The sequence below is a fragment of the Cynocephalus volans genome, chromosome 7 (genome assembly GCF_027409185.1).
Source record: "Cynocephalus volans isolate mCynVol1 chromosome 7, mCynVol1.pri, whole genome shotgun sequence".
NCBI lineage: Eukaryota > Metazoa > Chordata > Mammalia > Dermoptera > Cynocephalidae > Cynocephalus > Cynocephalus volans.
The window spans coordinates 123252971-123275655 of NC_084466.1; the positions used below are offsets into that span (position 1 = coordinate 123252971).

General features: G+C 33.8%; 1 protein-coding gene across 5 annotated transcripts in view; it reads left to right on the forward strand.

The window, feature by feature from the left end:
- Positions 1-22685, forward strand: part of EXOC6 (exocyst complex component 6) — a 205165-nt gene that overhangs the window by 71867 nt on the left and 110613 nt on the right. For 4 of the 5 annotated variants that reach the window (XM_063101916.1, XM_063101918.1, XM_063101920.1 and 1 more), the window contains exons 6-11: positions 2812-3016; positions 9250-9405; positions 11169-11237; positions 17444-17527; positions 22321-22367; positions 22488-22608. In XM_063101916.1, the coding sequence (XP_062957986.1) occupies positions 2812-3016; positions 9250-9405; positions 11169-11237; positions 17444-17527; positions 22321-22367; positions 22488-22608 (682 nt within the window). The remainder of the gene's footprint in view (positions 1-2811; positions 3017-9249; positions 9406-11168; positions 11238-17443; positions 17528-22320; positions 22368-22487; positions 22609-22685) is intronic. The other variant, XM_063101919.1, reaches the window with a different exon arrangement.

Below are 22685 nucleotides of genomic sequence, written 5' to 3' on the forward strand. Positions count from 1 at the left end.
TGTGGCTAAATTTTAGAAAGGATCCAGGGTGTGATCTCTGACTTTGGTTCTCTGCTGAAGATTATAGTTTTCTGTGTGTCTTAACCCTGATATCCCAGAAAGCAGAGCCTGCAGTATATATATATATATATATATAATATACCTTATGTTTCACTACTGTTTTAGAAAGTACAATTGTCTCTCGGTATCTGTGGGGCATTGGTTCCAGCACTTCCCATGCATACCAAAATTGGAGGATGCTCAAGTCTCTGATATAAAATGGCATAGTATTTGCATATAACCTATGTGTGTCCTCATACTTCAGGTCATCTCTAGGTTACTTATAATACCTAGTACATACATTGTAAATGCTGTTTACATCGTACTAGGTATTCTAATACAATTAAAAACAGTACAACTAAAAATAGTTGTTATACTTTGTTTTTTGTATTATTTTTTATTGTATTGTTATTTTTATTGGTTTTTTTTCTTCTGAATATTTTTGATCAAGGGTTGGTTAAATCAGTGGATGTGGAACCTGTAGATAATGATGGCTGACTGTATAATCCTAGCGAAGCTTGAAGCTGAGTTGAGGGGAAGGGAAATGAGACAGGGAACTTGGGAAAGCAAATATGAGGGTGGGTTATTGAGTTAGCCACTGCTTGATATTGATCAATTTCAAATATTTTGGGGAGGTTGTATAAATTATTGTTAATCAGGACCTTCCATTCAGGAAGAGCAAAGGAGAATTTATCTTCTGGCTTCATTTTCTCATTTTTTGAGAGTTTAACCCACTGGCATTAACTCCTCACATTTGTGGGTTGTGCATGTATGGGTACTAGTTAGCTCTTGTGACATCTCATGCCTTAGGACTCATGAAAGCCCCAGGGTGGGAGACGAGAGATGAACAGCATGAAGGGAAGCACAGCTGTGCTATGAAGCCAGTTGACTGTGTCTGTGGTATGTTGCAAAAACTACTTTCCTTTAGCATCCATCACTATGATTTGACATATATTATGGACATCGCCAGGAATTTTCAGAAACCGTACCTGTTGTATATTTTGGGGGTATATCTAGTCAAATCTAATCAGGAAATAGGTGAGGATGAAATAGTATAGCTTGACTATTTACTGGTCTATTGTGTCTAAAATGTTATGGGTTACACCAAAAACATATTATTCATTATTGTATTTTATCTAATCTTCAACGTCTTAGGCACTATCAAAATCATTGTAATGACAGCTCTTCCACCCATACCATCACCTACATACGTTAATTTCTGACCAAATATATTTTTGTTTATATTATTACAAATCTGATGATTTTTAAATAACCAAGATAAAATTTAGATGGTCTAATTTTTTAATTACTGGTAATATTTTGTGGCAATTTGTAAAATGCACTCTGTCTTTGAGAATATATGCTAGAAAAGCAGTATCTTTAAGTAGCTTTTGAACTTACTCTCTTTTCAACTTATATACTGCTTTCTTTTTGTTCATTAGATAGTACCTTTTCCCATTTTTAGTATTCAGTTCAATAGGAAGGTATAGAATACTATTTGTTTTTAAATTCCTCTACCTACTCTCAAATGGATTTTGGTGGTGAATATTATTGTAGGAAACTGACAGTTTTGAAAAGTCTCAATTCTGCTACCAATTAATTGTGGTATCTTAGCCAAATTATATACTCTTTCTCTGTTTCAGTTTTCTCATTTATAGAATGTTAATAGTAATATCTGCCATAGAAGTGTACCTCATAGAAGTCTAAAGAAAATTAAATTATGTATATGAAAGTAGATGTCAATTTCTCTAGGGCATAGGCTATCCTATACTAATTGCTGCATAACCAGCATGTCACAAGTGCCTTATAAGTAGTAGGCATTCAGTGAATACTTGTTGAATTGAAAAATTACTAGTGGCTTTTCACCTGTTTTTTTGTGACACTTAGTCATATTTCTAGTTGCCTTAAATAGTAGTGTGGATTTCAAAAAAAAGTTAAATGAATTTTACTTTAATCAGAATTAAATCTGTGCTATGTATAGTCATCCACTGGTATTGGTGGCTGATGGGTTCCAGGACCTCCCACGGATACCAATCTGAGGGTGTTCAAGTCATTGACATAAAATGGCATAGTATTTGCATATAACCTATGCACATCCTCCTGTATACTTGAAATCATCTCTAGATTACTTATAATACATAATACAATGTAATTGCTGTGTAAATAGTTGTTATACTGTATTGTTTAGGGAAAAATGACAAGAAAAAAAGTCTGTGCCTGTTTAGTACGGACAAAATTTTTTTTCTGAATAGTTTTGATTTGTCGTTGGTTGAATACATGGAATGTGGAATGCGTAGATACAGAGGGCCAAATGTACTTTTTTTTATGGTGATAGTGTATGGATGGATACTATGATTAGAGAGATAGTATGAAATCATTTATCAAGTAGTTAAATATTATAATTCAGAAATTTGAAAATATGAGATTTCCTCAAAAAGTTTGTGGAAAAATATAATTAAAAGATAATATGAATCTTTCCATGAACTTTTTGAAGTACCCTCTCTTATAATATGCACTTCAGGTATTGTCATGACTATGATAATGTTCTTGATGTTATAGATTTTGATGAAGTAAAATAAGGACGTTTTATATAATTGTAAACCATGAATTTTCAGACTGCAACTTGTTCATATGGTTTATAGTTTGTGTTTAATAAATTGTTATAAGTATATCCTTTTTGCTGGGAATGATAGACTGATTGATTATTTGAATTTACTTACAAAGTCATGTGATAAGAACTTTTTATAGAGTCTTCTTTTTAACTTCTCATAGGTATTATTCTGCCCTAAAAACTATGGAACAATTAGAGAACGTGTACTTTCCCCGGGTTAGTCAATACCGGTTTTGTCAGCTAATGATAGAAAATCTTCCTAAACTTCGTGAGGCCATTAAAGAAATCTCCATGTCTGATCTCAAAGACTTTTTGGAAAGCATTCGAAAACATTCTGACAAAATAGGTGAAACAGCAATGAAACAGGTGAGATTAAAAAGGAGTACTTTAATTTAATATTATTTGATAAGCTAAGATATAGAATATATCCAAGGTTTACTTCTTCAGCTTACATAAAGTGCTTATTTTTGTTTACTTTTACCTTTTTCTTATCTTTGCTGGTTCTTGTTAAGAATGAATTTTTCAGTGTTTTCTTTGGGTTTGCAGTTATTCCTTATTTAAGTGAAGTGAGTCTAACTTGAATTCTTCGGTTACTCACCAGCGGATCTCACCAGCTGAACTCTTGGCGCATAAGTGGTGTTAGACTTTGCCAGAAGCCAAATCTGGTTTAAAATTAGTGAAAAAGTGACAGCCATAAAGGAGAGTGGGAGCCCTTTTATGCTAAGGTTCTAAATTGTTCTTTTTAAAACAAATTAAAAGTATTAACTTTGAATTTAGAACTCCTATAGTTCAATAATAAAAAGACAAACAATGAGAAAAGATTCAGCAATTATAAAGTTAGTATACCTAACTTTTGAATCAGCAGTTCTACCTCTAGGTATTTGTCAATGAGAAATGAAAACATGGCCTCACAGCGTTCAGCTTTATTCACAATAAGCCAAAAACTGGAAACAACCTAAATATCTATCAAAAGGAAAATGGACACACGAATTGTGGTATATTAGTACAATGCAATACAGTACTTCTTAGCAATAAAAAGGAGTGAATTACTGATAATGCAACCACATATATGAATCTCACAGATATGTTGAGCCACAGAAGTTGAACACAAAAGGCACAAACTGTGTGATTCTGCTATCTAAAGCAGGCAAAACTAATTTAAGGTGAAAAAAAACAGAACAGTGGTTGCCTCTGGGTGGGGAGATTGCGTGGGAAAAGACACAGATAGCTTTCTGGGGAGATGGAAATGTTCTATACCATGATAAAAGTGTATTTGTCAGAATTGTACAGCTAAGCTCTTTATATTTCAATTTATATACATATTCAAAGAAAACTGTAAAATATAATTGGGGTGTATATGGAATGAGTGGGTAAAGGTATAGATGAAACAAGAATGTAAAAATATTAGTTGTTGAAGATAAGTGATGGATATATGGGAGTTTAGTATACTAATCTGTTTACTTTGTTTATATTTGAAATTCTGAATAATAATAAGTTTAAAAATGATTATAATTTAATTAAAATTGCCAAGAGTTAGCTATTAAAACTTCTAATAATCACAATGTTATAGAAATAAAACTGCTCAGTATGATTTCTAATGCCTGATTTTCCCCCAAGTATTATGCACTACTTTAGAGAACGCTTTATTATTCTGATTAAAGAAGTACATCTATAACAGACTTGTCAAATCAGAGGAAATTAAAATTCATTATATGAGCATTTTAACTTCATAAAGGATTATCTATAAATCATGTAGTATCTATTATAATAGTATACTCTATGCTAATTTTTTTCTTTTTTTTGATCGAGGTGAAATTCATGTAACAAATGTAACCATTTTGAAGTAAACAGTTTAGCTACAGTTAGTACAGATCAGTGTTATGCAACCATCATTTTTATCTAGGTCCAAAACACTTTCATCACCCCCAAAATACTCAATACTTACTAAGCAGTTTTTCTCTATTCCTACCTGCTCCCAGCCCCTGGCAACCACCAGTCTGTGTTGTGTCTCAATGGATTTACCTATTTTGAGTATTTCATGTAAATGAAATCATATGTGACCTTTTGTGTCTGGCTACTCTATATTAATTTGCTTTGTTTAATAGATTGTTTATTTTAAGGATATATTGATCTTGAAAATTCTTTACCAGGATCATGTAAATTGTGGGATAATAGCTTCTGCATTCTTAGTCTTAACAAACGTGGGCATTTTCAGTGTTGAAATAAAATAAGCTCGCAACTTGATGTTCTAGTTCCTTCTGTGGGGTTAATGGACATTTTAAGGGAGCTGGGCCAAAGAGTGAACCAGTTCCTGTTATCAACACACATATATGCCAACTTAGGAAATACATGGTTCCACATAATTTCAAGGCTTCAGAAAATTAAATAGACATTTACAGAGGGTCTGGTCAAGATGGTGGAATAGACGGTCCCCAGCGTCATTCTCTACCACAAATCAACCGATTTACAACTATTAAAAAGCAACAAAAGCCAAGCTGGGGCCGCTAGAGCTCAGGGAAAGAGGAGGGGAGAGAGCTATGGAGTGCATGAAAGTGGGAGAAGCCATGATGAGAGAAAGAATCACTCCAACCATTTCGAGCCCTGGCCATTTTAAGGCTGGAGCTGGTGAGTGCATAGAGCAGGAGCTGGCAAAAGCCACAACTGTGCCCTTCAGATGGAGTTGCTTGGAGGCGACAGGGGAGAAGAGGGCGTTGGTGGCCCCCAGGCCAGCAAGACCATGAATAGGGTTCCCGTGGACCCACATAGGAGTGAGGAGCCAGAACAATTGAAAAAAAGGAGCCACTCAGAGGCCCGTGAGTCACTGCAAGGGACTGGCATGTGGTCTGTCACATGGGAAGTGTTTGGAGCATGGGCAGTAGGGGAGATGGGCCCACCAGGAGAACACCAGGGCACAGCAAGGATAGCTGATCTGCCCCCCAGTCAGTGTAGGACCACTCAGTGGAGACTGGTTAGGAATGTAGAACTACAGGGCGTGCAGTTTGCTGAAAAGACTCAGGCCCAGACCAGAGTTTCTATACAACACAGGTGTACCAGATCTCGCAAGTTCCAGAAGCACCTATAAAGTCAACCATTAAAACCTGAGCTGCACAAAAAGCCTTCCCCAGGGAATCAGCAGCAAGGCAACAATTTAGCTCCACCACGGGGCTCAAGTACTGGTCCCCACAGGAAGTTCCACCATTTTAGAAGTAAGCAAAGGACAGCAAATTAGTTCCAGTGCAGAGTTTAAGTGGTAGGAACAGCAAATAATCCAACACAAAACTGAAAGAAAAAAATTACCCACAGGCCAGAGACAAAGCTTGATATTAACTAGTAAGGGTCTCTCATCACCAAAGAACACCTATAAAGCGTAGAAGGACCAGAAGTCCCCTGGACTATCAAGCCAGGGAGGGGGGAAGATGGGAGGCCTCAGCCATGCTGCATAATACCCACAATCAGTCCCGAGGGTGGGGAGCTGAGGGCCTCAGCCACAGCCCCTGACACCTGCAACCAGCCAGTGACAACCACTGAGGAAGCACCCTGGGCTCTCCCGAGCTGGAGCGGTGGGGGACTGAGGGTCTTGGCCAGGCCTCCTGACACCTGCAACTAGCCCAGCGATGACCACCAAGCCACCGCAGGAAGTACCCCAGGCTCTCTGGAGTCAGGGTGGTGGGGGTCCGAGGGCCTCAGCCACAACCCCCTGACACCCACAACCAGCCCAGCGATGACTACTGAGCCACCATGGGAAGCACCTTGGGCTCTCCAGAGCTGGGATGGTGGGAGATGAGAACCTTGACAATGCATCCCCCAACACCCACAATCAGCCCGGCAGTGACCACCAAGCTGCTGCAGGAAGCACCCTGGGCTCCCATGCAGGAATGAAGGTGGTGCCACAGGTCTCAACCCCACCCTTCCTCCTTCTCCCACCCTATTTCCTTCCCCTTTCCCCTTTTCCCTACCCCCCAACTGCTTCACAACAACATCATAGAATGTTAAAAAAAAAAAAAAAAGTAATATTAATAAATAAAAAAAATTAAACATTTTCTCCTCTATAGATAAAGAAGGCAACATATCTTATGTACATTCGTGCATGTATCATAGCTTTTGTTTTTTTCTGATGTTTTAAAATTTACATGTATAGTTTTTCCTTTACAAAATAATTAGTGGTAATTCTTTTGCAGAATTTTCACAGTGCTCTAACCCAAAGGTCATTAAAATTATTGAATCACAATTTGCCTTGAGTCATTCAAGGGAAGAGTATACTCTTTGGTAATTGATATGAAACTAACTATAGGATGGGAAAAAAAGAGTAATCTTTTTCCTTTATTACTTATATATTTCAAAGAATTATAAGACAAAACTGAGAATTTTGGCAGATCATTGGACACCATAGAGCATTCCATCTGAAAATTTTGGTACTGAAACTATAACAATAAATTAAGAACTCAATGTACAGATGGCAGAACAGGTTAGACACAGTTGAAAAGGGAAAATTGGGGCCGAGCCCTTGGCACTCGGGAGAGTGCGGCGCTGGGAGCGTGGCGACGCTCCCGCCACGGGTTCGGATCCTATATTGGAATGGCCGGTGCACTCACTGGCTGAGTGCCGGTCACGAAAAAGACAAAAAAAAAAAAAAAAAAAAAAAAAAAAAGAAAAGGGAAAATTGATGAACCAGAAGATAAGTCAGAAGAAAATATCCAAATTGAAGCTCAGAAAGAAAAAAACGATGGAAAGTACAGAAAAGAGTTGAAAGACATGAGATAAGATGAAAAGGTCTAAGGTGTAATTATTGTTCCAGTAGGAGAAAAGAGAGAGCATAGGGCAGAAACAATATGGATAGAACTTGAAACTAAGGATAGAAAAAGTGCTGCGAATTCTAAGCAGGATAAATATAAAAATCATTGCTTAGGCATATCATGTAAAATGCTAATAACTGAAGATAAGAAACATCTTAAAAACAGCCAGAGGAAAAAAATACATGTATTTCCTTCAAAAGAGCAACAGCGATAACGATAGCTGACTCCTTAACAGAATCAATGGAAGCCAAAAAGTGCTGATGAACAATATTTGTCGAACTGGAATTCTATAGCCAGTAAAAATATTTTTTAGAAATGGAAGTGAAATGAAAATATCTATCATATGAACAAAAATCTAGAAAACTTATCTCCAGCAGATCTACACCAAAGGAAATATGTGTTTTTCATACAGAAAGAAAATTATCTCAGTTAGAAGCTCAGAGATGCAGGAAGTAAATGGAAAGGGCAAATATTTTGGGCAAAATTACATTTGACTGTATAAAACAAAAACATCCCGTGGGAGTTATATAGAATTACAGTGCAAAACAAAAACATCATATAAGTTGGGAGGGGAATTGATAATGGATTTTAAAAACTCAAATTATGCTGCTTGCAGGAGGCATACCTTTCGTATAACCATACAGGTTAAGGTTGAAAGTGAAAGGATTGAAAAAGATATACATGCAAACACTAACTAAAGAAAGCTGATGTATGTATGAGAGATCATCAAAAGACCCCTTCATAGAAATCTTCATGGGAAGATTTTCTATGAACTTTTTGAGGTACCCTTGTATATTAATATGAAAGTAGGCCATAACACAAAATGCATTTGTAGAGCAAGAAAGAGGAACATTTCATAGTGATAAAAGGTTCAGTTCATCAGGAAAATGAACAATTCTAAATTTGTTTCCATCTAATAGCATCGTCTCAAATTATAAAAGGCAAAATAACAGAATTAAAAGAAGTAGCTTGACAGTAGACAAATATCATGGAAGATTTTCCTACACTCTTAGCAACTGTAGAGCCAGCAGATAAATCAGTAAGAATACAGACCTTTTAAGTAGTATGATTAACAACTCTGACCTAATTTACACATATGCAACACTGTACCCCATGATTTTAGAATATACATTTTTTTTCTAGAACACTTACCAAAATAGATTATATTCTGGTCCATAGGGCAAATGTCAGTAAATTTCAAAGAGTTGAAATAATACAGAGTACATTCTGTGACCACACTGAAATTACTCCAGAAATTAGCAACAAACAGTAACTTGAAAATCCCTGTATGCTTGGAAATTAAGAAATAAAATTCTAAATAACCCATGGATCAAAAAAGAAACTACAATTGAAACCAGAAAATATTTTGAACTGAGTTATAATGAAATGTGACATATCAAAACTTGTAGAATGCAATAAAAGTCATGTTTAAAGGCAAATATACAGTCTTAAATTAGGAAAGAAAAGCTGAAATCAATGATCTAACTAGCCACAAAAAATTAACCCCCCCCAAAATAAAAGGAAATAATCAAGATATGAGCAGATATCAACATAATCAAAACAAAATACAGTAGGGAAGATGAACACAGCCAAAAGTTGGTTCTTAGTGTTTTCAGATAAAATTGATAACCCCTGCAAGACTGTTTAGAAAGGACGAGAAATGGCACAAATCATGAGAGAAGGGACACCATTACAGATCCTATACCTACAGACATTAAAAAGATAAGACAACATAATGAACAAATATTTTGAACCAATTTTGACCATAATTAATTTGAAATCTGAAATTTTCTGTCTCCAAAATAGGCACAGCAGCAGAAAACCTTCAGTATTGCTCTGCAGAAGCAAAATAATGTGAAATTTGGGAAAAATATGTATATAAATCATGATAGAATCCCAGAAGAAAGGAATGAAATTGTATTGAAACATGCACTTGAGGAAGAGGATGGGAATGAAGAGGAGGTGATGGGGTTTTTCTTTCTTTCTTTATCTATTATCGGGTAAACTTTTTCTTTTGGATTATAAGGCATATCCATGTGTCTCTTAGTCTTCCCATGTGCAAATTGAATTTATATCCATCAGATTGTAATGAGCTATTAGGGCAATGGAGTCATCTGAAATATTAGACTACATAATTGACAGATAAACAGGATATATTGCAGATTATATTTATAAGCCATAGATAGTGGAACCTAGGTGTTGTCACAATTAATAGTAAAAATCTAATGATTTTTTTTATAATGATCACTCATATTTGAATGATCTGTGGCAAAATTTTTATTTTATGATATCATGACCTTGTCCTTTGGCCTAATTTTGGATAGCCTGCTTTTTTTCAATTGGTACTGACATACTGCAAAGTAATTCTAATATGATTAAATTTAAGGCTTTTTATTTTTAAAATGCCCTAATAAGTCTAGAAATCTTGAAATTATCCTTAAATATTTACTTTCTTTTACACTCCGTATTCAAATTCATTCTCTTGTCCTATTGCTTTTTAAAATTCTCTCCACCAAGTCTTCTATAGAGCCTACTTTTTACCTTCCCTTTGAATTCCTTTTGAATTTAGTCGCTATCATAGGGAGCCTAGTTATTCCCAATTATTTGTAAGTTTGGCTTTATCAATGAGATTTTAAATTCTTTTTCTCAGGACCTAATTGGGGCACAGTAAGAACTTTTAATCGAACCATGTGAATGCACATTGTATGCATGTATGTATACATATGTATACATAGGAAAACAGTTAAATATCTTCCTAGTTTGGAATTAGTGTGCCCTGATTAGTCCCTTGAAATTAATGTTTTTGAAATCTACTTTTTTGTTCTTAATATTCAGAGGATGTCTGTATTCTCTTCCCCCTTGAAGTTCAGAATGGCGAAAATAGACCATGTGGTTTGATTACTTCAGTTTTTCTCAGTCTGTATTGCATGTCTTTAACTGCTGGGAGCATTGCCGTCATGTCTTACCCCCAAATCCATACTGTTAGAGTAACTTGGTTGTTTCTTCTCTCAGATCTATTTTACTATTACTGCATTTTGTTTCTATCATTTTCCCTAATAAGAAATATTATAATAAAAATGATCTAAGTCCATTCTGGGGATTCACGAGAATAGAAATGTGTTCCTTTAAAAAAAGGTTTATGTTTTTCTCAGGTTTGAGGAATTTTATACTACTATATTTCATCAATTCTAAGGTGCTTTTTTTTCACATTATAACATTTCAGAATTCAGGGTACATCTTAAAATTTATGGTGTCATAGTTTCAAGCAGTGTTTTTTTCTTTCTTAGTCATCTGGAAAATAATGGTGATTGTGTCTTCAGTTCAGTACATTAATGGTAAATTATATTATTTAGTTGCTTAAGAGACGGAGCTTTGTCTATAATGAAACCATAAATACTTGCATCTTTTTACCCAAAGCAGTAATGAGGTATCTAGTTATTCATAGCAATTTTCTATGTCCACCAAACATGTTAAAGATATTCAATCTCTCTCCTCTGTTACCTTATAATCTAAAACAGTCAATGATAATAAGCAAATAAAGAATAAACTAACAAATGCCAAAATGAAATTAAAATGTTGTGTCATAGTGTATGCTTTCTATGGGAAAATTGAATAAATGTTATAACACGAAGTCCACAAATCTCCTTGTCTATCTTTGACTTGTACATTATTCAATAGTGGATTAATAGTTTGACTATAGTTTTTTTAATGGTTTTATTTTTCAGGTCTTAACTGTTCAGGATCTTGTTGATTTTTCCCCTGTTTACCGATGTTTACACATTTATTCTGTTTTGGTAAGTAGGTTTTATGTGTATGTTTTACGTTTTATTATACATATATACACACACATATTTATGTTATTAAAAAGGCATGTATGTGTTTTAGGTATTAAAGGTTGATCATAAGCTCAGATAGCTATAAATCTTCATACCAAAAAAAGTTTATGAAATATCCACTGTTTGTAGGGCACTTACTTTTTTTTTTTTTTAACTTATCATAGTCTAATTACAAGTGATACACAACTTCCTCTGTAAGAACCTTCCAGTAGCATTCTTCTGTTTCTCCTTTCTTGCCTTTGCATTATAGTTGCATCACAGTTACTTATAAATGTTACTTCTACATATGTTTACTCCATACTACATTGTTCTTATTTTTTATTAGTCAGTTATTTTTTAAATAACCGCTTTATTGAGATATAATTCACATACCAAAAATTCACCCTTTTAAAGTATACAATTCAGTGGTTTTAACATCTTCACGAGGATGTGAAGCCATTACCATTATCTAGTTTCAGAATATTTAATTACCCCAAAAAGAAACTGCTTAACCATTCACAATCACTCCTCATTCTCCCCTCCCCCTGCCCTTGGCAACCACAAATTTACTTTCTGTCTCTGTGGATTTGCCTATTCTGGTTATTTTATATAAATGGAATGATACTATATGTGGCTTTTTATGTCTGGCTTCTTTTATGGAGGTGAAAATTTAGGTTATTGATGGAGATCTTTCTTCTTTTTCAATGTAGGACTTCACAGCTATAAATTACTCTCTAAGCACTGCTTTAGCTGCATCCCATGAGTTTTGGTATGTTGTGTTTTTGTTTCCATTCATCTCAAAAGTATTTTCTATTTACCCTTGTCTTTATTTCTTTAACCCGTTGGTTATTTTGGAGTGTTTGTTCAACTCCCATATGTTTCTGAATTTCCAAATGTCCTTCTGTTATTGATTACTAATTTAATTTCATTGTGACCAGAGATCATATTTTGCATGATTTCATTCCTTTTAAATTTATTGAGGCTTATTTTATGGCCCAACATATGGTCTATCCTGGAGTGTGTTCCATGTTCATTTGAGAGGAATGTGTAACTGGCTATTGTTGGGTGGTGTGTTCAGTAGACATCTATTAAGTTTAGTTGATTTACAGTGTTGTTCAAGACTTCTGTTTCCTTGTTGATCTTCTGCCTCTTCTATCTGTTATTGAAAGTAGTGGCGTTGTCTGTTTCTTCCTTCAGTTCTGCCAGTTTTTGCTTCATGTATTTTTGGGGCTTTGTTGGTAGGTAAATAAATATTTATAATTGTCAGGATTTACATCTGCTATTTGCATTTGTTTTAATATGTCTTACTTTTTTTGTTTCTTCACTACTTGAGAAACATTTTCTATTTCTCCATTGCTGTCTTCTTTTGCATTAAATATGTATTTTTCATTTTAATTCCTTTGTCATTTATTTATATACTCATATACATAGTATACATAAAATATACATAAATGTATACAAGAGTACTTCAGAAAGTTTGTGGAAAAATAGAAATGAAAGGTAATTTGAATCTTTCCATGAAATTTTTGGTTAAAAATTTCTACGGTTATGTTGGGCATTAGAGTCAAATAGTAAAGTGCTTAGTATAGTATCCAGTATAAAAACAGCACTCAGTAAATGTTAAAAGGATTATTGTAAAGGGTTACATTAATATGTATGATTTCAAGGTCTAGATTTGTTGACTAAAAGTCCATTTTAGCCAAAAGAGCTGTGTCCAAAATCCTTAAGGTAGCATTTCTGCTTTGTTTGATCAAATATAAGTGTTCTATGGAAAGAAATTAGGTATACTGTCAAAAAAGGGGTTCTCTTTGGAAAATGCTGCAAATAATATCCACAATATAATTTACCATTTTTCAGGCTTTGAGAAATCCTAAGAGCTTGTATGAATTTTCTTAGCTGGCTATGTCCTAAACTTTGTGAGCCCAGGGACCATTTTTCTTAGGATATTGAGTACAGAATGAATTTCCAAATGTATTTGGTGAATACTGAATGTTGTATGAAAATTGCTGCCTTAGGAGTTTTAAAGTTATATGAAGGCTTTCCATGGGGTCCTGGGCTACAAATTTTAAGGAAATAATTTTTAGATCCTCAGATTTTTTCTAAAAATGATCTGTCTAGGAACCCGAGCCTGTCTTCACAATAGTTCTCTTACTATTAGAGCTCTGCTCAGATCCCCTTGGGTTCCTTTTCATAGGAACTAGAACTGCCTTGGAGTCTATTACAACTCCACTCCACAACGAATTACCAGGGTGTAAGTTAATAAGTTATGATATGTGGGTGTGGGCCTAGATTTCTTGCCTAGATTGGGATAACTCTGAGATATAACTTATACTCTGCAGTTGCATGTGGAATCAGTCTGAAGCCCACTCTCTTGGAGACGTTTTTTTGCCTGAGATGACACTCTTTGATTGGCTTCCTCTTGTTTCCTCTCTTGCTTTCTTTACTTTTTGAACAGTCTTCCTTTTGAGAATTTCTTTAGTTTATCACTGATCTCAGGTTCTATTTCTAGGAAAGCTACCTAAGATACTGACAATATTAGTTATCTATTGCTGCACAACACACTGGCTTAAAACCTCGAACATTTATTATTTCACAGGGTCAGCAGTCTGGAAGTGTCTTAGCTGGGTGCTTCTGGCTAAAAGTCTCTTCTGAGGCTCTAGTCAAGATGTCAGTGAGGGCTGCATCTTAACGGGCTGGAGGATTTGCTTTTATCATGGCAGTTGGCAGAAGGCTTCAGTTCCTTGCCACATGGGCTCTCTACAAGACTGCCTAAAAGTCCTCATGACATGGCAGCTGGTTTCCACCAGAGTGAGTGATCTAAGAGAGAAATCAAGATGGAAGCCATAATATTCTTTATAACCCAATATCAGTAGTGACATACCATTACTTCTGCTTTACCCTATTGATCACATTGACCAACTTTGGTACAGTGTGGGAGGGGACTACATCAGGATATGAATACCATGAAGTGGGAATCTTTGAAGGCCATCTTGGAGGCTACCATACTTACTTTGTGAAAGAAAGTCAACTTTATAAAAGAAAATCATGTCTTTCACTGATACTCAATATGACCATAGTGCATTATCTTGATGTATAAAAACTTCCAGGATGCCAAATAAAGGAGACATCTCCTTTAATGATTCATCAAGGGATTGAACACACAAATGGGTTCATTCCTTTTCCTTCTTGCAAGATTTCTGTTAAGGGTAAATCATGTTAGAAACAGAATATTTTGTCCTGTGGTAGGATGTTAGTTCAGAAACATGGTAGGGAATAATGCCAATTTCCTTTTAATGACCTGGTGTTTTTTATCCCCAACTATTGACAGCCAATATAATGTTTTAAAGAGGAAATCCTGTGAGATTACAGCAGAGAGAACATAGAAAATTTTGAATGCTAAAACTGTGTCCTCTGTGTTTAAATGTAAACAATGATTTTGACTAACCTTAATACTCTTCCTTAGGATTTGTCATTTGCTATAAAGAAATACACCTTTAAACAGCTCAAAAGATATGGGTTAGTGAAGCTGAATCTTTTAAACATAACTGGAGTGCCAAAATTTTCAGTTTACACTGGCCTGGTTTTTCAAATTCATGTACACTGTGATTCAGTAAAGTGGTTAAAGCTGGTTTATCAGTTGTGTCATAAGTGTAAATTCAATTACATGTTTAATGTTTTTTACTTCATATTTTAAAAAGCAAAACCTGACTGGTAGTTTTTAGCAATTTATACCATTTTCTTTCGTTAAATACCCAGAAAAAGCATGATCATCATATCTAACAGGATTAATGGAGTTATGCCTGGTTTTTATACTTGGTTTTATTTCATTATTTCCAAAAGTTGAGCACCAGAGTTTTACGTATGTCCTCATGTTTGCTCAGGCATAAAGTATTGCTTATCATACTCCTTGCTTCATAAATAACTTAGAATTTTAGTTATATTTTGTACTGCATTATTACAAATTAATAAGAAAAAGAATTAGTAATAAGAAACTGATTTATTGTCTTTAAGGTGCATGGTTGAATAAAACAATCACTTTAGGTTTAAATCTTAATTTTGACTGCTTTTTGTAATCCCATAATTTATTTCTCAGTGGTTTTCATAAAATAATATTCCTCAAGACACATGTTAACATATTTGTTTGAAGTGAAACACGAAGTCAGACCTTTTTCTGAGAGATATTAAATACAATTTGACTTATTAGTTTGACTGTGAGGACTGGCTTTGCTGACTAGGCTTTAGGTTTTAGGGTGGACATTTTTTATAAATTAAATGCCCTAAGTCTGTAGCTCAGACTGTTTAACCTAAAAGTATATTACTAATGGAGGGAAAAAAGCCTCATTCATTCTATTAAGATATTCATTTCCAATAAAAATTTATTGTATGGTTTACTTATTATCAAAATGTTTAATATGCTGTTTGGATCAGTTAAGTACTAATTGTAATGATTTAACCCAAAAGAAAAAAAAAACACCTTAATACCTAAAGAATTATTATTTTGGAAATAAAATAAAAGTAAAAACATATTACGTTAGAAAAAACACATTTAATTAAAAACATTTCCGTAAGGGTAGTGTACTGGAAATAAGAATTCAAAAGGAGGAAGGAAAAATGTAATCTTTCTAAATGTTAATAAAGAGTGTGTTGATATATCTATAAAATGAATGATGGATTAAATATGTTTAAATGAGGATGTAACTTTTTATTTTAAAATTCTAACATTTATAATATGCTTCATATTGTATCCTTTGCATTTATTTAACCTCATGGGGAAAAAATTTAGTTACCATATTAAAACTGTGTGAGGGGGGCCATAGTTTTTCTGAAATTTTTAAAATAATTTAAGTACAGAAAAATTGGAAGAACTTCCCTAGGGGGTGCCTAGGTAAAAATATCTTCTGCATTATGAGTGTACTTTAGACAGCACTTAGAAAAGTCACGTTTTTGTAGCTATTTAGTGTAAAGAAAATAAAATCAGAATCTTTTTCCAGTGAAAATATGTGTTTTGACATTTTTTTCCTGTTAATTTTTTCTTTTGCCTTCTCTTTAGAACCTATATATATATATAGTCATTCATTTATTTGTTCAGTTATTCATTCAACAGATATTTAAGTGGCTTCCATATGCCAAAATTTCTTCTAAATGATGAGGATATAATGGTGAGCTAATGGATATGGACCATGTTCTAAAAGGTTTAGAATCAAGTGGGAAAGATAGATCTCTGTTGTCCCATATTGGTAGCCACTAGCTATATGTGCCATTTAAATTAAAATTAATTAAAATTAAACAAAATTAAAAAGTCAGTGTCTCAGTTGTCTCAGTGTCTCAGTTGTCTCAGTGTCTCAGTCACATTTCAGATGCTCAGTAGCCACATGTGTCTCGTGGCTACCATATTGGTGCAGATGTAGAAAACTTCGATCATCACAGAAAGTTCTATTGGATAGCACTGAGACTAATAATAAGGAAATTATGGTATGATAAGTGCTGTGGTGGGAAGTATAGTTTGTTATAACAGAAAATAACAAGCCTTCAGAAGTTAGGGGAGGCTTTCTAAAGGAAGTGAAATTTATAGCGAGTCCTAAAGGATAAGTAAAAATCATACAGGGAAAGGGAACTGGGAAGCATATTTCAGGAATTGCATGTGCAGAAGCATGAAAGTAAAAAGAGAATAGTATACTGGATATACTGAAAGGAAGTGACAGGAGGCTAGGTAGGAGATGGAGGAAGATGCCACATCATATAGGGCCTCATACACCATGTTTAGAAGTTTAGGCGTGACAGCTTATCTTTGATTTAGTTTCCCTCACTGACAGTCATATTTTGGTTTGGTCAGTTAAAAGTCTCTAAAGCCTAGGTGATAAGTTGGGCAAATGTCAAATTGTTTGAATTTAATTTTATTCTTCCTAATGGCCATGATTCCAAACAAAGTTACTATCTTTGAACTATGAGGGGGTCTTCAAAAAGTTTATGGAAAGGTTGTATTATCTTTTAATTACATGTTTCCGTGATCTTTTTGAACTACCCTCATATAATGCCAAAACCTTGTGCTTGACATTCAATATGAAATGCCATTCAGTATTTATAATGCAGTTAGAGAATTTAAAAAGATTGTTAGGGGGTAAAGAAGTATCTGTTTTAGCTGTGTGTATGTATTTTTTTTTATTACTTTGCTGATTTTATTTTAGGGTGATGAGGAAACATTTGAAAATTATTACCGAAAACAAAGAAAGAAACAAGCAAGACTGGTATTGCAGCCCCAGTCAAGTATGGTAAGTATGTGAAAATTTTGAATTGGTTTGGTTGTCACTTTTTATTCGCTTACTGTGCTTTAATTTCTTCAGAGCATGTATCACTATTCATTCAACTACAAATATTTATTGAACACCTACTATTTCCAATCATTGGTTTAGGTGCTAAGGGTATAGCAGTGAACAAAATAGGTAAGTCCTTTCCCTCATGGGCTTATATTCTATTAGGGAAGACAGACAGTGAATTTAAAAAAAAAAAAAAATCAAGGAAAATATATAAATGTAAATATATAAACAGGTAAATATATAAAATGTCAGGGAGTGATAATTAGTTTGTGATAATGTGGTGAACTATGTATCTTGATTAATTGCCTCACTGAAAAAACAACTAAAGATGCTGGGTAGGCATTTTTAAAAAATCTTAAATTCTTTTTAAGTGTACTAAGGATGTGGCAGGAAAGTATAGTCAGGCCAAAAACTAAGTGAATAAGAAACTGTTCTATGTGTTGGTTGTGGTGATAGTTACATGCCTAGATGTGTTTGTGAAAACTCATACAATCTGCAGATGAAAGAGTGAGTTTCATTGTATATAATTTACACCTCTGTACATCTGACTATAAAACAAACAAAATAGGAAAACCTAAATGAAGGCAGAAACCCAGACAGATTTAATGAAGCATTGATTGTAGCTTTTATTCTAGGGGCATCTAGTGAATGGGAAAGTGTGAGTTTTGAGGACATGGGGTACAGAGGGCTAAGCCCAGGGCCCACTCAAGAGCTCTCCCTTGTGAAGCTGAGACTCCAAAGGATTCAAAGCCCTATTATTAGGTTGACCTAGAGATAAAACTATCTAAAAACCTCTCTTTTCCCTTTGGCAAATGCTGTGAAGAAAATTACCTATCTCAAATCTTGGTGCTGAGTGAACAGAGAAAAAAATCTCTCTGATAATTCATAACAAGCAGTTTGTCAAATGTGTTTGCAACCCAGACTTATTCTACTTGGATAGTCAAAAAGTCTCAAACTAAAAATTTAGTTTCAAGTGGTTCTATGTCAATATTGATTCCAAGTTCCTGGCAGAAGCAAATGTAGAGTTTCTCTGCACCTTCATTGCAGTAAAGGATTATGCAAAAAGTTTCGAGGAAAATTAGCAATTCACAGTCAGAAATATTTACCAAACAAGTGGGAATTATTACAAATATTGACAACAGAAATAGATCCTAAAAGACTTGATATTTGAATTATTAGCCATGGAATATAAAATAACAGTACTTAATATGTTTAACAGAATAAAAGACAAGCTTGCTAATATAAACTGGGAACAGAAACTATAAAGAATGACCAAATAGATGTGAAGAAAAATCAAGTAGAATTTCTAGATTAAAGATATATTAACTGAAGTTAAAAATATTATAAATAGGCTTAACAGTTGATAAATTCTCTCTCAGTAGATCGGAAGAAATTATTTAGAAATAATTAGGCATCACAGAGAGACAAATGAAAAAAAAACAGAAGAGAGACATAGGGAATATAGAGACGTCTAACATATATCTAATTGGAGTTGCAAGAAGAGGAGAACAAATGAGACAGAGGAATATTTGATAACATATGGCTGAGAATTTTCTTGGACAGACGAGATATAGAAATCCAGAGCTAAGCCCAAGGAATCCCGGGTTAGATGAAAAGAAATACACTCTTAGAAACCTTATAATGAAATTACAGAACACCACAGATAAAGAGAAAATAGAAGACCTGAAAAATGTTATCAACTGTCTTGATCTAATTGGCATTCATTGAGTACTCTACCCCAAATAGTAGAGTACACGTACTATTCAAGTACCCATGGAACGTTCACCAACATAGATTGTATTTTGGGCCATAAAACAAATATATCAAATATAAAAGGCTTTAAATCATATAAAGTCTGTCCTCTGACCACAGGGGAATTAAATGATACATATGCAAAAAAAATGAATATTTACTCTTACCTCATTCAGTGATTCAAAAAATGGATTATGGACCTAAATGTAAGGGCTAAAATCATAAAACTTCATACCAGCAAGCCACAATCAGTCAATAAAATTTTCTTAGGAGAGATACATAAAGCATGTACCATAAAAGAAGAAAAAAAATTGATGAGTTGAACAAAAGTTAAAAATGGACGAAAGATTTGAGTAGACATTTTACTAAAGACCTACAGATAGCAGATAAGCACATGAAAAGATGTTCAGTATAATTTTTCATCAGAGAAATGCAAGTTAAAATCATAATGAGATACTACTATATACTTACTAGAATGACTAAAATTAAAAAGATTGATGTGCTGGTGAGGCTGTGGAGCAACTGGAACTGAAATCAGGTAGTTGTAAAAATTATACTGCTACTTTGGAAAATGGTTTGGCAATTTGTTATAATGCCAGATTCTTATCATACGACCCAGTGGTCCTGCTCCTAGGTATTTATTTACCCATGAGAAATGAAAACACATCTTTACACGGTGCCTCATATATGAATGTTTATAGTAGCTTTATTCATAAATGCCCAAAACTAGAAACATCCTGAATGGCTATAAAGTAATGAATAGATAAATTGTGGTACATCTATATGAATAAACAAATTGTTGTATATTCATATAAAAGAAAATTGCTCAGCAATAGGAAGGAATTGATACATGCAGTGATATAGATGAATCTCAAAGCATTCTAAGTGAAAAAATTCAGATACAGTGAAGTTATATACAGTATGATTTATGTTGTATGACATCTTTTTCCTATTATTGTTCTTTTTTATTGTGGTAAAATATATATAAGGATTGCCATTTTAAGCATTTTTAAACATACAGTTAAGTGGAATTAATTACATTCACAATGCTGTGTGACTATCACCTCTATCTATTACCAAAACATTTTTGTCATCCTAAACATAAACTCCGAACACATTAACCAATAACTTCTCATTATTCTTTATTATATGACAGCTTTGAAAAGGCAAAACTATAGGACAGAATGGGATCAGTGGCGGCCACAGGCTGGGGATTAGGCAAGGTGATTTAGTACAAAGGGGCATGAAGGAACTTTATGTGTTGGAAATGTTCTATATCTTGATTTTGGTGGTAATTATGGTTGTCTACATTTGTCAAAACTCAGTGAACTTTATATGTAAAAAAGGCTTAATTTTATTGTATGTAAATTATACCTCAATAATCTTGCCTTTAAAAATATATAAATAAAAAATATAATATATATAAATAGAAGAACTTAAAAGTACCCAGAGAGAAAAGAGTTTATTTTCAAATAAAAAGAAAATGAAATACCTTTAATGCTGAAGGGAAACAACTGTCAACCTTGGATTCGGTATCTAGTGAAACAAGGGCAAAGAGACATTTTTGCACAAAGAAGAGCAGAGTTTGCCATCAAGACACCATTAGTAAGGAAATTCTAAAGGATATACTTCAGGCAAAGGAAAGTGATGCCAAATGGAAGCTATGAGAAGGAATGAATAGTAAAGAGTGTGTAAATATGTAGGTAAATCTATATTGACTGTAGGAAATAATATCAGTAAAATATTATGGACTTTAAGATAAAATTAAAATACACAGCACTGGAACATAAACACTGGAATCAGATGGAAGTTAATGAAATTAAACTATTCTACCGTGTCTGAATTATCCAAAAGAAGAGTAAAAGCATTGACTAATTTTACAGTCTGATTACTTAAGGATTCACAGTGTGATTTTTAGAGTAACTACTATATTCCTTTCATATCCTTTGATATATTAGAGGGGGGAAAGCTAGAAGAGTAAAAGTAAAATATTTATGAGTCTTAGAGTTGATACAAAATGCTAATTCTTAGCCTGTAAGCTCTTGATAACATTGACTCAAAATATTTAAAGCAGAATTGCCACAACTACAAGGAGAAATAGAAAAATCCATAAGTATAGTGGATTTTAAAACATGTCTCAGTATCTTATAAACCAAGGTGACAGAATATCAGTAAGAGTACAGAACATGCTTAATTGGCTTGATCTAATGGAATGTACAGTATCCTGTTTCAGCAACTGTAGAAACATATATATTCTTGTCAAGCACACAGGGATGCTATGAAAAATTTGATTACACACTATGTAAAGCAGGTATCAGGAAATATCAAACATTTGATGTTGTGTAGACTACATTTTCTCATCATAGTATTTTTAAGCTAAAAAGTATTAACAGTCCTCTCCCAAAGAACCTGAAAAAAACTAGATGTTTGAAAATTGATGACCTTTATGAAGTATGCAAAATACATTTGAACTTAATTGAAATAATGAAATATTTCATATAATAAACTTTTATGAATGAAAATCAAATGATCAAGTATTTTCCTTATGCCTTTTGTTAAAATTATAAACAATAGGCAATTGTAGATCATTTTTAAGGAGTTTGACTTTTGTTATGAATCAGATGAAAAGTCATTCAAAGGTTTTTGCTGGAAGATATAATGATCTGGTTACTGTTTGAAAAGTATCATTCTGGCAGCTATATATGGAGAATAGACTGCAGGGGACAAACCTGGAAGCTCGAGAGACAAGGTAGGAGGAAGATGTGAGAGATGGTGGTGGCTTTAACTTGTTTATTGTAGGTCTCCTTTCAAATGTATGATTCATGAGGGGAAGGACTTTTTTGTTATTTACAAGTATATCCCTGATGCCTAAAAATGTATGCAGCATATAGTAGGCTCTCAATAAATATTTGTTTATGAAGTTTAAGTGACTTGGAACTTACTTTTATGTTATTGGTATTTATTGGTTTAAATTGATTTTTATTTTTCATTTAAAGCATGAAACAGTTGATGGCTATAGAAGATATTTCACTCAGATTGTAGGGTATGTATCTAATATGGAAATAACTATTATTAAGTTTTTATAATGTTAAATGACATAAATATTTATTTTCTATATGAGTTTTTTTTAAACACATGCTATGTTGGTAATTACTGTTTTTAGATTCTTTGTGGTGGAAGATCACATTTTACATGTGACCCGAGGATTAGTAACCAGGGCATACACTGATGAACTTTGGAACATGGCCCTCTCAAAGATAATTGCTGTCCTTAGAGCTCATTCAGTAAGTCAGACAATTTATGTTACTAAAACTTTAATTCAGTTACTTCAAGAACTTCTGAGATCATACTGTCAAAAGAA